This window comes from Caloenas nicobarica, chromosome 1 (assembly GCF_036013445.1).
Source record: "Caloenas nicobarica isolate bCalNic1 chromosome 1, bCalNic1.hap1, whole genome shotgun sequence".
NCBI lineage: Eukaryota > Metazoa > Chordata > Aves > Columbiformes > Columbidae > Caloenas > Caloenas nicobarica.
The window spans coordinates 55,178,801-55,193,845 of NC_088245.1; the positions used below are offsets into that span (position 1 = coordinate 55,178,801).

The window sequence follows — 15,045 nt, forward strand, 5'->3', positions numbered from 1 at the left end:
CAAGTGATTATTGAATGTACAATAATAAAATGAAAACTTAGCCTGAGAACAGCCTGGTACCAGCTAAATCTAGCTTTCAGTCTCTTCATGAAGGACAGTACAAAGCAACTGCTTATTCTTGCAGATGGTTTTGCACATCAAATTTAATTCCACATTCACTAACACTTTGTTAAAAGTCCTATTCTTTTATGAAGAGCTGTTGAGGTACATTATACAACTAAAAACATGTGGGATAGCATCAGAAAAAAACCTGTAACAGCTATAAAAAGATTAGACCATATAGACAAAGGTGAGGAGATAGTAAAAGGGAAGGGACAAGCCATCAAAATAGTGACAGAAGGTAACAGATGAATGCACCAGTTTAGCCCAGGGTTCAAATCAGGAACTATGGGGAAATGAGTCATGCAACCTCTATGTACTCTGCAATTTATGCTGATTAATTACACAACTTTTAGCAGTCTTCCATCCGGCTGAGGTTTACATTTTTAAGGTCCTTTGAATACACAGAGTGTTCATGTATCATTCCCACCGATCCTACTTTTTTACCATACCAACACTCATCAATTCTTCAAAATGTCACAGAGTTTGGCAACTCCAAGGTGGATGTCTGTCCTTTTGGGAAAACTTCAGAAGAAGCGGTGATAACCAGCAACAGCATCTGAACTAATCACCTGTGCCCAGACTTGGTGAAAGTAAAATACTGGAGGTCTGTGGCTACAGCAGACTACTCTCTTTGAGGATTTCACCTGGTTTAGGCACTCATATCCCAGTGTGAGACCATAATCAGCTCGTAAGCCTTCATGTCCTGTTCTCCGCCATTGCAATTAACTGTATTCTATCCCTTACATTTCCTAAAAACTCTTTTGTGGCTCCAGATCAAATGTTTTGCTTATGTCTGGACAACTGAAACCCATATTTATGGACCAGTCCTTGATTATTCTTCCCCCTAACTGAAGTTCAGCCAAATATCCCACAGCAATGTTGGCACCTAGTGGTGTGAGCACCTGGCAGGATGGTGTGTACCATAGACATTTAAAGGTGTGACTGAGACTGCTATAGGCATGGTATAAACAAAGAGGTCTAGAAAAGCCAGCAGGCACACCAAATTCGGTAATTATGAAATCAGCCCATATGGACATCTATAAAAATTGGCTACAGGTACCCCTGACCTAGGCACCCAGACCACAGCAATTCAGCTGACAAGCCACTGAGGCTGGATTCAGCTGTGTAAATGTGGGTTTCCAGTGTCATTGTCAAGACGGTCTTCCATGGGTTGAATGCTTAACCTACAAGTCCTGTGCAGATGCAAATACTTGACGCTGGATCAAATGGTAATAGGTACTTGTGCTCAAACAACTCAATTTCACCCTCTGTATCTGTCTCAGGATGATTTTAGGACAGATCTCTAGGCTCCACTACTGCAGGAATAAAACTCAATTGACTGCAACAAGAGTTTATCACCTTGCTCATACCTAGACATCTAAATGTAGCTGTCATAGTCTCAGCCTGAATCCCCATGCCATGGCCTTGATTCTGTTTCCCAGATATAGCTTATATTTCTTTCATAGATGCCCTAGGTTTCTCACCTGCCATTCCAGAAGGGCCCAGATCTACTGAAGGACCTATGTCAGACTGTGCAGATGTTGTAGATACTTTTGGGCACCCAGCGTGACACTAGACACTTGTATATGGGCAACGGAGCCTAGTCTCACACAGCTCCGTGCTCCACTGAAGAACACTGCCATTCTTTCTGCATCATTTCAGCCTCATGAAAGGGAAAGTTTTCTGGTGAAAAATATGTTCAGGAAGGATTCGGAGCAGTGTCACAAAATAATGCAGTGAAATTTTAGTGATGCTGGATACAATCATTGAGTTCAATTTTACATACTTTGCTTCTGCAAGTCACGACTCGATTAGGAATCAGATATGATGAGAGAGTAGGCACATATACCTCCGCTCCCTACATGGCACAAGAATGTGAAGCTCTGTAGAAATCTCTTTGATGAACTTGTCTGTCATGTTGCTTTTCCCCAGTCATAGGATTTAGATAACCAGATAACCAACATACTCTGGGGAGGAATTATGTCTCCTTCCATATCTCAAAAACATTTTAGCTATTAAAATAAAGGCTAAGAATATCAACACTATTATTACTAGGTGAATGTTTATCATACCCATCCTTTGGAAGTGCTGTCAGTCTAGCAATTTACTTCGTATTGAATTTTTTCTGGTACCTGGAACAAAGTACTGGGAAAAGAAATACAGCGGGCAATACCTTTGGTGTGCACCACTGTCACCACTTAAGCTACTGCACTGACCTGCATGCGGTTCATGGCTTCCCGAATCTGATCCAGATGATGTGCAGAGCTGAGAGCTTCAAGGCGAATGTCTGTTAATTTTAGTTCTTTCTCCCTCAGCTCGCTCTTTAGCTGAAGAATAATTTCAGCCTCTGCCTCTGTGCACTCACAGATCCTAAGGAGGAACAGGAAACAGGTAAGAGATTAAAGGAAGGTTCTTCCCCCAAAGCAGTGTCATTACTACATATTAAAGTACAGAAAATGCTTGCTGCTGGTGAAACCTATGAGTGAAGTAAGAATCTTATCAAAGAAACATGAAAAGGCTCAAATTGCAAATTAAAGAAGGAAAAAAGTCCCTCACCAGATGAAATTATCATCTTGCTTTATAACTTTCCAGTTTAGCTAGATAGTTCACTATGATGAAAAAAGTTGTTAAAAACTTTTCAGAAATCTCTTTTTTTGAGTGTGTATCACTCATTGGTTTTATTTTATATCTGCTTGATTTCTTTGGTGCAAAGTTATGTTTTTTCCTAAGTAGCAACAGTCAGAACTGAAGTATTCTGATTAAACTGCACTACTGGTATTTATTCTTTGTTAGGCACCAACAGTTTTCTCTGTTTTGAACAGTACACTAAGAGATAGTCCTTGACTTCATAATCTAGAAGATTTTAATGTGTTATGGTTTTGATTCGTGATGGCTGACTTTTTTTCCTATAGTTTGTCATTTGCTAAAGTATAGTGTCTGAAATAATGTGTTTGATTTTTTTTTCTTTCTTTTTTTTCTTTTCTTTTTTCACTATGTGATTATTTTCTCAAGCATTAATTTTAAGGGAAGAAACCATTATATTGTGAGAAAAGATCTAAATGTGACTGGCCCAGGGCCCCAGGAACTGTCCAGTTCTCATGTCAGACCATTTTGCCTCCATGTGTTATCAAACCTACACCTGTTGTGCAATGGAACGAATAGAAAATAAAACACCAAATTTTGGCTACGTTGTTATACTAAACAATATTTTCAGTCAATTCAGTACATGTTATTTCATCTTTATTACTGTCACTATAAATAGTTAATATTTGCGAACAATTTAAATATGAAAAATATTTTATAATATAAGTATTATTATTGTTGATTATTGCTACTAATATACAAACAAGAAACAGAGGTTGACTTTTAATTGCCAGAATGCATGCAAATGCATTTTGGGAAAGAAGATGCAACACTCTCCAGGTCAGCAGTTGGGTATGCAACTCCATGCCCCACACTCAATTTTACCGGGATCTATCCTTGTAGACCACGGGACCGTTTTGCCTTTTCTTTGGTGCCCAGACTAGAGATGACCTGCATACACACGTGTTGGACAGATGCAATTGGAAGAAAGTAAAGGTAATGGTTTAGAACATGAGTCTCAGGTCAAGAAAATATATAAAGAAACCATAAGCAAAGGGAAGATGAAGAAGTTCATGGCAAAAAGAAAAAAAAAAAGGCAAATTGAAGAAGGAAAATAATGAATATCATTCACAACATGCACAAATATTTTAAATGTGAGTGAAAATGAATAAAGACATATACTTGGATTTTTTCTAAATATTATGAGACAGTTCTTGGTTTGATGTGCCCATGCCTATGCTAGCCAAATAAGAAATGAAATTTTATTTACATGCATATATTATCTCATACGACACCTTGGACAACAGGAAGTCATGTATGCATTTTTTTGTTATTTTCATTTTGGCTTTTTGCAGTACATCTTAAGAACGCATGGACAAAAAGACCTTGGCAAGCCAGCTTTAAAGACGATAAACATTAAGCAGAAAGCAGCGTAATGGTTCTGGGAGAAGCAGAAAGAAGCTGTCTAAGACTGGTAACATAAAGAGAATGGAAGAAGAAATTATGAATTTAATTTTCTTTTGCAGATTCCAGAACTCTTCAACACTCAACTCCTACAGCTGTAAAATTACATAAGAAGATGAGACTTCATCAAAAGGAAGAAAAACAAAAAGATAAGTTAGCATTCCTGAGCAGTCATAAAAAGAAGCTCAGAAGCCTGATCAGACTTCAGACAAAGGTTCAAAGTAGTTATCAAGAAAGAGTTTTACTGTTTCTTTCTTGTAACAATCTCAGGATTCTTAAATCAGTAGGTTGCTTTGCATAGAGGGAGTAACTATGTCATGATCTTTGAACAGAGGCTGCTGATAATTATGAAAACACTTGAAGGTGGCGGAAGTTAAAATTATGTCATGGAAACCTGAGTCTTCCAAAGAAAGCACTATCATCAGCGTAACAGACAAAGAAATCAATCTAAATAAATATATTTTATGTGATCTCTCTGTGGATGGGAAGGCACCTATGTTATCTTGTATAGAGAGGTCACAATAATAAAAAACATGTGATAACATGATCAGAAAGGTCAGTGTTTAAAATGTTATGGAGGAAGAACCAGAAGGCTTTGAACCAGACAGAATTTTGGAAGTTACGGCTCAAAGATCAAATAGGCATGGGAAGAGCTTGGGATGAAAGACTAGAAATATACAGTTTTGCCCTTGATATATTCAAGGGAACACTGTACATCTTGAGAGCAAGTCAAAGACACAGAAAAAAAAGTAGGGTTGCAGGAAAGGAAACAGGATACGGTTATGAAAGCAGATCTGTGAACCACGAGTAGATAATTTTGTAGAAGAGCATTTTGTTTAAGTTCAGGCACTTTCTAAGAAGGCTTTTACTAGTGATTTTTAAGTGATAACAAATCAAACTCAAGACTCCCAAACATGTAGAAATCCTCTCCCAAAACACACATATACCTGAAACCATAAAAGTGTGAGCTTCCTATGAAATGCCCAACAAAAACAGAAATCTATATAAGCTACTCCTCACTAATCTGTACAGAATATGAGGAAAGAAAAATATTTATTGTGGAGTGGTTTCTTTTGTGGGAAATATTTGCTATTGAACTATGAAATCTAGAATACAAAAATCGTGAAAGTCTGTAGAAAGTTAATCATAACAGATATGTACCTACCACAAGGACATTTTTTTCTAAAGCTGAATAATCAGTTATGAGACTAGAATTCCCCGGACCCTTTAAAGAAGAGTAGTTGTGACCTGATTATTCTCAATTAGGACAAGGAAAGCAAGGCTGTCATCTATAGTATGCATTTCTTTGTTCAAAGAAGTTGATTTCCCCTGATTGGAAAAAGTTTAGAGCTTGTTAGAATGAAAACAAACAAACAAACAAAAAAAAGGCAGAAGAATTTGAATTGGAGCTGAGAACTCCATAAGAATAATATATTAGACACCAAAAATTAATGAAGAAATGAGACAGCTTTTGACTGCTGGCCTATTCTCAGCCCTGACATTGTAAAGATGGTGATTTGAACAAAAAAATGGAAAGTGAAATCCCACAAAAAATTCAATCAGAATAAAAGAGGGGAAATAGATTAAAAATATTATAAATTGGTAGCTAAAAACCAGAGAAAGTAATAACAGAATGGATCTTATAAAAATTCATGGCTACCTGGAAAAAAAATTACATTTTTAGTATATCATGAAGGAAGGAAAGGGTAGTATTCGGTCTTTACTAAGTGGATATGACAAAGTTGTTAATAGTGCAGGGAGAGCACAACATAAGTTTTTATATATGTGTTTGGAAAGAAGTTTGTACTGCTAGATAATTTGGGGTAAAGGAGTGAAAGGAAGAGAGAACAACCTAAGAAGGAGTTGCTGGAGAAGTAGTGTCTAAATGGACAGATCATGAGATTCAAAGATCATGGCTGTTGGCAGCAGTTTCTGAAATGCAAATGGCCACACACAAGGAGGTCTGTTTCACAGTCCATCTCATTTGGGAAGAAAGGATTGCCAAGAAAGAGACTTACGCAGATGCCGACTGTGATGGTTTCATTGATGTTGTCCCACACTCTCCTGAGCTGTGGGGCAATTTGGGTGATGAAGGAAGAGAGGAGTCTGTCAGCTCTTCTATGTCTGAATGTGAGGAAGGAGGCTTGGTAGACTTCTTTTTTCCAAAGGCCTGTTTGAAAGAGCTTCTTAGCTGGAAAACAAATATAGAACAAGATTATTTTCCTTGTCATGGCAATTTGTGTGCAGCTCAAGTTTCGAAGAGTTAGTTTGCAGATGCCATCCTAGCCACTGCCTGAGGTCAGTATACAGAAGCAAGGTATTAACATACGCAACACGGTATCTCTAAAAACATGATACAGTGCTTTATTTTGACTTTATTAATCCAGCGCAGCGCAAACGTAATGCTATGGAAAAAGTGCAGGACTGAGTGGTACGGCTATGGGAGAAGGGTGCTCATTTAAAACCATTAAGCCCCAGTGGAATCCCATTCTCATGACATTCCCTTCAAGGGCTGGCTTTAAATAACCACTTTGCATCTAGGTACAGGCAGAACCTGATGTTATTAAATGCTGAAATAAAAAAAAAAAAAACCAAAAAACAAACAAACAAAAAAACCCCAAACAAGTCCAATTTCCTAGGTTTGCCAATTTTCTTTCCCTGTTAAAATTTCCATGTCCAAACTATGTGAATGCTACAATTTAGATCACAAGAGAGAGGATTTAAGCTGGGACATGAGGCTTGCTTGATTGTACTGCGGAGAAGAATGTTAGCTGAAAGGTAAATAATCTTTGCTGCAGTTTCCTTTAGAGTAGTAAGATCTCTGAACATACAAGCATTGCCTTTTCCCCCTAGAAGCTCTTATCCAGTATTGAAAAGGGACAGAATAGCCAAAGAGCCATTTATTTCTGGAGCCAAGATGACAACAGTTATGTGTGCAGTGAATTTTAACTAGCCCATTTGTTGATCCATAGCCCACTCGTTGATTGTCTAAATACAGAATTGGTTCAACTTTGGAAAAATGTGGTTGGTTTTATTTTTTTTTATTTTCAGAAAGTTGTTCTGATTAAAATGGTATAGAACTCAAAGACAAGCCGCTTCCTCTATTAAAAATGAGGTTTCAAATGTTTTATTTCCATGTTGTAATTGGAGAGTGGGGAGTGTGACCGCTGATCAGAGAAACATTATTTAAGTCCTTTCCAGCTCATGATATCTAACAAGAAAGAAATGGATTTTGGCTGCACTCCCCCTTTCTATAGTCTAAACTTTGAGATTAAAATGAATAGAGACAAACTGAGAAGACATACAAGATAATCTGGTTTTAGAAGGTATAAAAGCCTACTGCCAAAATAAATAGCAATCATGCCAAGATAGGTTTCTTTATAGATGCATGCCAAATTTTCCATGGTTTATATTCACCTCACTTCCTCTAGAGTTCACCTTGCAGAGACACGAAAGAGTGTGGAATTACAAATCAAGGGAATGAAGGCTGATCAGTATTTTAAAACAAATGTTTATGCAGGTAATATTTTTAAAACAACAAAAACTTATTTTCCAATTATTTACTGAAAGTATTTGTTTAAACCCTTATGTGGTATTTGTGTGTTCGAGCTGAGAAGCATCTTAAGGTCTTTAAACACTGTACACTACTTTTACTCGAGAATGATTAACAAATTTCAACTCCCTTCATAGCTGGGTAACATATTTGAGTCTAGTCTTTGAGTCAAACTCCAGCTGAAGAAAAATCAAACAGTGTTTCAATGTGGCCCAGAGATGGTCTTGACCACAACAGCTATTTTAAGTTTTTGTTTGTTTGGTTTGGATGTCTTTTTTAGTTATCCTCACTTATGCAAATAATTCCCCACTGATATCCAACACTTTTTAGTTTGCTGGTAGTGTCACAGTACAGATACATGGGAATTGCTTCTTATCCATCTGGCCCCAGAATATTGTAGATGAAATGGGCCATTATACTGCTCAGGCACTAGGAAACTACATAATAGCTACAAGATAGGTTTAAATCTGCTGAGCACTTACCCAGTTTTTCTTTTTCTTTTTCTTGGAGTCAGCGTCATTACCACTGCCAATGCTTGAATGACTTGTAGCGCTGTTGATGCTGGAAACACTTTCTGAAGAATGCTGCCGCCTTATACGTAAATCTAAAGAAAAGAAGATACTGTGAAATCTGTCTGTTTCTGTTTCAATACAATAATCGTTCTTGTATTGATGTTGTACCTTCCTCCTCAAAGGGACCCTAAATGAACATAAATGACATTGATCCTTGCATTGTCTTGGATTCGAGCTATTGCAGTCTGTGAGAAACCACATGGGAGTCAACGGGGTTGCATAGAATTAGGTGAACACTTCGGATCTCCTCCAAAAGGAGGGCGTATTGGCATGAAGGTGGTGACCCCACACAGCAATCTGTGCAGCAGTAACCTCACAGCTAAGCAGTTTCTGTTACAGATGAATTACTCAACTTATTACTATGATTTGTACTACAGTTCCTTTTCTGAGTATAGGGACTACTTGACTTGTAGTAGGTCTAATCAGTGTTCAAATGCTACCTTCTAACATGCCATGATAGAAATAAGCAGGCAGGAATTAATTAAAAACAAATGAAACAAAATAACCAAGAAGTGGAGAATATTAGAAATGGTTGGTGAGGCTTTTGAGTTTCAATTTCTTAAAAGTCTCTGATAACTACATCTTAATCACTGGAAAATATTCTTGCAGAACATACCCACTAATACCAAGGGAAATTACTTTTTATATTATTTTTACATCCTAGAAGTAAGCTTTGCTATACTCAAATTGTGAAATGAAATGACCTTAGGGCAAACATCTAAATAATGACCTCTTTAAAGAAAGATCAGTGACACTCTCAGAAATGAATGCTGCTATTTTCTTTTTCTTCAAGTAATTCCTTTGCTGTTGCTTATCAACAGGCACTTTTGAAGTATATATTTATCATGTGATGTCTTCCTAACTGCAACGAGAAATTAATTTAGAATTTAAAATGCCTGCTTTCCTGAACTGATTTAGCACCTCGTGAAGGAGCTGAACTGTTCTCAGTTCATCTCTTAACAAGGAGCACAGCAATTTTCAGAGCTACATCTTACCCTGCGTTTCCATGGTATAACCACGTTTAGCCATAAGATTTCACTAGTGTCTTGGTTGTACTTCAATACCCAACTGCAGCAACAGGGTTAACTCTTGACACTCAGTAATCAATTCCTGGCCACCCTGTTCTGAGAAGACAAGGCTCCAGGAACTACCTCTGTGGCAAACAGGAAGCACATGCAAGGTTTCCAGCTCTGGAAATACCACAAGTATGCCTAACATGCACTGCAGAATGTGCTTGCCCTTGCAACAGCATCCCCAAAATAACAGAAGAGTACTGACTTAGCTATTTTTTCTTCTGGGGAGAAAATCTGCCTTTATTTTAATAGTGACAAGAACATACCTTTGTGGGTATGATCGGGACCATTCAAGGCTCCTTGAATAGCAGCTTGTGCAGCAGAATTCTGGGCTTTCAGCATTTCAATGGTTTCCCTTAGCTCTATAAGCTCAGATTCCTGTGGGAAGAGCAAAGAGAGCTCAAAATATATGCCACAAGATCAATGTTTGTCTAAGCTAAAAAAAATTACAAGATAAGAGTGGTCAAACTGAAGTTCATGGGAGTGCTTGGGTGAACATAAGGGCAACAACTAAGTAGAATACATATTTTCTTGCTAAAGATATTAAACTCAACTAACATATTCTTTTGCATTTATTCTATATAAAGTGATCATGATATTGTAAAGGACAACAAAGCATTTTTAATAAAGACTAATATAAAAATAGTCTCAATTCATTGTTCATTATAAAGTTAAGAGAAACCCAACAATTTTATTGCAAAAAGACAACAAAAGCATTTGGATTCCATTCGTTAATATGTGAGGCTTCTGTTTAACAGGTGACTCTCCACCTGAATTTGTGTATTTTTCGAAAGATTTAACTTGCTAAATAATAATTTGATTAAAAAACTCTGCTTAATAATGACTGCCCTGCAAGTTGAAGTTAGAATGCACAGCCAATTTTAACTAAAAAAACCCTTTTACTACTGCTGCATTAAACCTGTCCTTCCAGGCTGTATTTATATAGTGAGGATTAAAAGAATTTATCCTCAACAACAGAGAAAAGAAGAGAAGGAAAAGAATATGTTCCAAATCTTTCGGGAAAGAAGCTTGGATATTATTTGTTTCAATGTCACTGCTTAACCTTTTCTGAACAGAAAACCTTCTGAGGGAAACTATACTTCATACAATAGTCAAAAGTTTTGGTTTTAAGAAAATTCCGTTGTGTTTTTTTGCTTAAGATGAAAAAAAGCAAACAATACAAATATTTTCTACCCAATTCACAATGAGTGTTTCATCTGTTGATGCTCCACCAGACTGTGAAATGTTATATTTATTAGACAGCTACACTGACTCCAGTGGTGACTAATAGCTCACTGATATAAAGTTTCTTTCACAGTTTGGCTCAACGAGGCCTTTCCGTTTATAGAATACTGCTCAAAATGAATAAGGGCAGAAGAGCTGCAGAAGTTCAATCCTGGAAGGTGCTAAGAAGCCTTTTAATCCTGAGCTTGGTGCAAAGGCTCACATTAAATTCACTACCTATCAGGTTTCACTTTTTTTCCCCAATGGTCCAAACAGCACAGTGAAAACTAAAACTGTTTCCTCATGAATAAGATACCCAACCTGCATTAACACTCTGAATGGAGTTATTTTTCTCTACTTAAAGTTCTTTCCTTCCCATAATTCTATTATTCTGGCAACATTGGCAGGCTGGAATGAAGGACTCCAGCAGGTTATGATCAGTCTCTGTTACAGGATCTTTCAATGAGGATTAAACCTAGAGTTGAATATGTTTTAATTAAAATCTGGAAATGAAAGATTTTATCTTCAAACTACTGCATGATAGTGTCTGGGTAAACCTGATGCTGCATGGTTTAATTCTCCTGGAGCTTTATGAAGATTTGATGGCAACAGCTATTAAAGAAAGATCTGCCTGTGTTATTGTCACAGCTGTCCCTGTTTCCTTTCAGTGTTTTTTAAACAAAACTCTAATGTAATCTGCTGACTGTTTTCCACATTAAAGCATCTGCTTTGGTAAACATACCTTTTGTTCCGCTGTCATTGTTAGACTTTGCAATCGGCCGGTCATATTTCCTAAGCTTTTTTCGAAAGCTGCTACTAGATGAGCCTGTGAAAGAAACAGAAGACAACATCTGCTGTGACAACCAGTCTTAAACGCATTTTACAGCTTTCAGGAATATACAGAATCTTTCATACATTTTGGCTGGACAAACAATATCTGGACTCTGTGAAACCCAGCACTGCCACTCTGGGCTTTCTCCCAGAGCTATATATTTTTTTTAAATGTTATTTTAACTCCAAGTCTATCTTTTGTATCTCTGCCTGGAAATAAATTATGGATTTGATGTCCAGCTTTTGGTTTGTTGATATATTGGCCAGAAGAAGTCTGCTCCCAAGTAGAAGTCCAATTATTTTCAATTACTGAACACTTCAAAATGGGAATTTGAGTACTTTATCTTACAAGTTAAGTTTTAAACTCACAAATAAAACAGCCCAGAGGAATCCTGAGATTCAAACAAAAAATATCACAGTTAGTTTTATAAAAGGTCATTAGTTAGTCTATTCATCTTATGTTGATTATATGTATGTGTGTGCTGTGTGTATAAAAGTAACAAAAACTTCTATAAAATATAAATATAAATTGTTATACCTGAGTACAAATACATATATAGAAGTCAATCACGAAAATTGGAAGTCCTACTTCTCAATAATAAAAGCAATAAAGTTAAAACTGATTAAAAGATTTTAAAGAACTAACGCTCCATTTTATTTTGTAAGGACATTCACCCTATACTTTGTGCAAGCAAAATTTATTCAAACAATAAATCAACTCTTCATTGATTCTAACTGACATTGAGCTTTGTAGGCAATGAAGGTCAATTGGTAATAAGGAAACAAGCTAAGCCATCTTGTACAGCCGAGAGACAGTAAGAATTTAATTTTTATGAAATGCCATAAAATGCCATCTACTCTTCTGACTACACAAAATAGTAAAAGCAAAAGCAAGTACTTATTTTCTCTTTACTATCTCAAAAGTGGCAATAGGCAAAGTTTTCAAACATAAGCACTACAATGCACTCAGAAATATAACTCACAAACAACATATTTATATGCATAAAAGGATTAACTGAGCATCGTCACCAAGAACATGTATTTTTTATTATAGCAGTACAGGCACACACAGTGCCTGGCAAATTTTTCAGTTACAGATTCGCATGCTTGTACCGGCATAGCTGAAATTGTTCGATTGGATGTGGTAACACTGAATCTGAGGCATAGTCAGAAGAAGACATAGTCCAAAAAGGATTCTGTTATGCACTTTAGCAGAGGGAGAAGTGCTTCTTGCCACCTTGCTGTGCATATTATTCCTCAAATAAAAAAAAGAAAATCACATATATAACAGTGGCCCACCTCTGTGTCTCCATTTCAGAGCTGTTATACTGACAAGTGGCTTTTATGTTTTGTAAATAATTTTGGATTGCTATAAACATTTCAGTGTCTTGTAAACTTACACTTACTAAGCTTACTACAAGTTTACTCCTTCTAAGTTATATAATCAGTAACTAATTTATTTAATTACTTATGGGTATAGCGGTCAATCCACCTGCTTTCTGTATCTGCAGAGATGCCTTAGGGATAATTCTTTTGGTAAAGGATACATACCCCAGGGACTAACTTTTGATAAACATAGGACTAGATGCATATGCAATTTCTAAAGGATAAATTACTAATTGCATATATTCTTATTTTGACATTTATAACTTACACTTTATTCTTGATGTTATACTTTGAAATAAAATGAACTTGGAATATGTGTCAAATGCACGTCTGAAACCTGTTAATTGATATAAAGTTATTCTAGCTAGTCTGGAAGCTACAGCTTTTGGTTGTTTTCATTACTCTGTTCCTTTGATAAGATAACAGCAACTAGTTTTTAAACTCACTTTTCACTTTAATAATTAGCTACATATTAAAAATATCCAGACTAATTTACGGTGTTTTAATTCCAAAGACGATGACCAGTGACCCAGAATGCAATCAGAGACAAAGTCGATGCATTACCACAGAATTATAGCCAAATGTCTCTTTATGACATGTGTTTAACAGGAAACTAATGGAGCTTACTGTTCCCTGCCTCATAAAAAAATCTATGGCTTGGCTGACGGCCTGTGGTTCTGCTTTACCATGAGAATAACAATGGGGACTGAGGGCTTGAGAAGAGGATTCATTTGTTTAATTATGCATTGCTTTTGTCCGTTTCTCACAATTAGACTGTCATAACCACAGTTCTTTAGTACCTAACTATGCATATTTGTGCAAAGTATTTTCCTACTCCATAGCTACAACTTCAGCTTATCTCGTACAGGAATAAACCACAGGAAACTTATAGGAAAAAATAAGGAACTCATAAGAAAAATTAAGAACTAAAAAGCATTATTAAAAATGTCATCAAAGTTCGCTGAAACCATCAAGCTACTCTCTGATAGTCATTAGAGAACGACATCCATGTCACACCTATGGATTCTTTCTCAAGTTCACATTACTTTCCTGGAGTAGCACACTAAAATTTTTGCAGCATAATTGTAATTGGATCAAGATGATGGATCTTTCCTAACTCATTTGTGATAGACTATTAGGTCTAAATTTTCTAATAACAAAGAAACATAATATACAGGCCCACCACTGAAAAAAATTCAAGGAAAAAACTTGCAATTGCATCGTTCATTACTTTAAATGTTTTTTACAACAGAATACTATTCTGCGAAATATAAAGTGTTAATTTTGCATTCAGAGTAATGAACTTTCCCTATGGAAGCAAATGATTTTTATGCAACAGTCTAGAGAACTACTTTTTGATATTTTATGCAGATTTATCCTAAAATAAATACTATGTAGCAAAACAATAACAGTCAGTTTGAAAAAAGCTAGATTACCAGTATATTTGTATGTGTGTAGAAGTATGTATAAAAAGTATGCATGTATATATTCCCCTTTAAGATCAGATTTTCCATTTAAATAGTTAAATGCAAAATAATTTAGAAAAGAAAACATTTGAAACAAATAGAAGAAACTGTGACTTTAAAATCAGCATTAGAAATTAAAAATTATAATTAGATACTTCTTTTACACTCTTAAATTTGGTAATGATTTTGACTGAATTGGTAATCCTCGGTTTCTGAGGATTATTTACTTTATCCAAAAAGATCCTTTCCTTCATTCTCGTAAAAATATTCATGATAATTTTTTTTAAGTTACAGCCAATCCCTCACACCTTAGAAATATCTGTGTTAGATCTGGTAGTTTCCTTCATGGAAGACATCATTTGAATATCATAGAAAATATCCTGGATACTGCATGTGCTTTAAATAACATCTATTCTAAAGTAAAAATATACCTTTGCAATTGAATGCAGCATTTGTACTCAGAGACAGATATATTGGCGTCAATGTTAAGTAACTGGGCATTACTGGAAGTATGCCTACAGCAAAATAAATCCATCTTTAACGTGATATATGTATTAGATGCATAGATGATGTACAGCTCTTAATCTGTAGATCCACCACAGATGGAGTCATTTTGACTTCTATTAACTTCTGAAATTCCCACTGGAAAGAGTCACAGAGAGATATGCTCAGGGAATGACTTCAGTGCTAAGATGACAGATTTGATTTTAAATATCGCCTTCTTAGTAAATGATCCCAGGCAGCCAAACCCCAAATACCTCAGCTCTTAGGTTTACAGCCCATCCTGAACA

General features: G+C 36.1%; 1 protein-coding gene across 6 annotated transcripts in view; it reads right to left on the reverse strand.

Annotated features, from left to right (window-relative positions):
• Positions 1-15,045, reverse strand: part of NAV3 (neuron navigator 3) — a 267,108-nt gene that overhangs the window by 17,573 nt on the left and 234,490 nt on the right. For all 6 annotated transcript variants that reach the window (XM_065630337.1, XM_065630330.1, XM_065630320.1 and 3 more), the window contains 5 exons: positions 11,314-11,397; positions 9,614-9,725; positions 8,185-8,306; positions 6,168-6,340; positions 2,319-2,472 (listed from right to left, as the gene is read on the reverse strand). In XM_065630337.1, the coding sequence (XP_065486409.1) occupies positions 2,319-2,472; positions 6,168-6,340; positions 8,185-8,306; positions 9,614-9,725; positions 11,314-11,397 (645 nt within the window). The remainder of the gene's footprint in view (positions 1-2,318; positions 2,473-6,167; positions 6,341-8,184; positions 8,307-9,613; positions 9,726-11,313; positions 11,398-15,045) is intronic.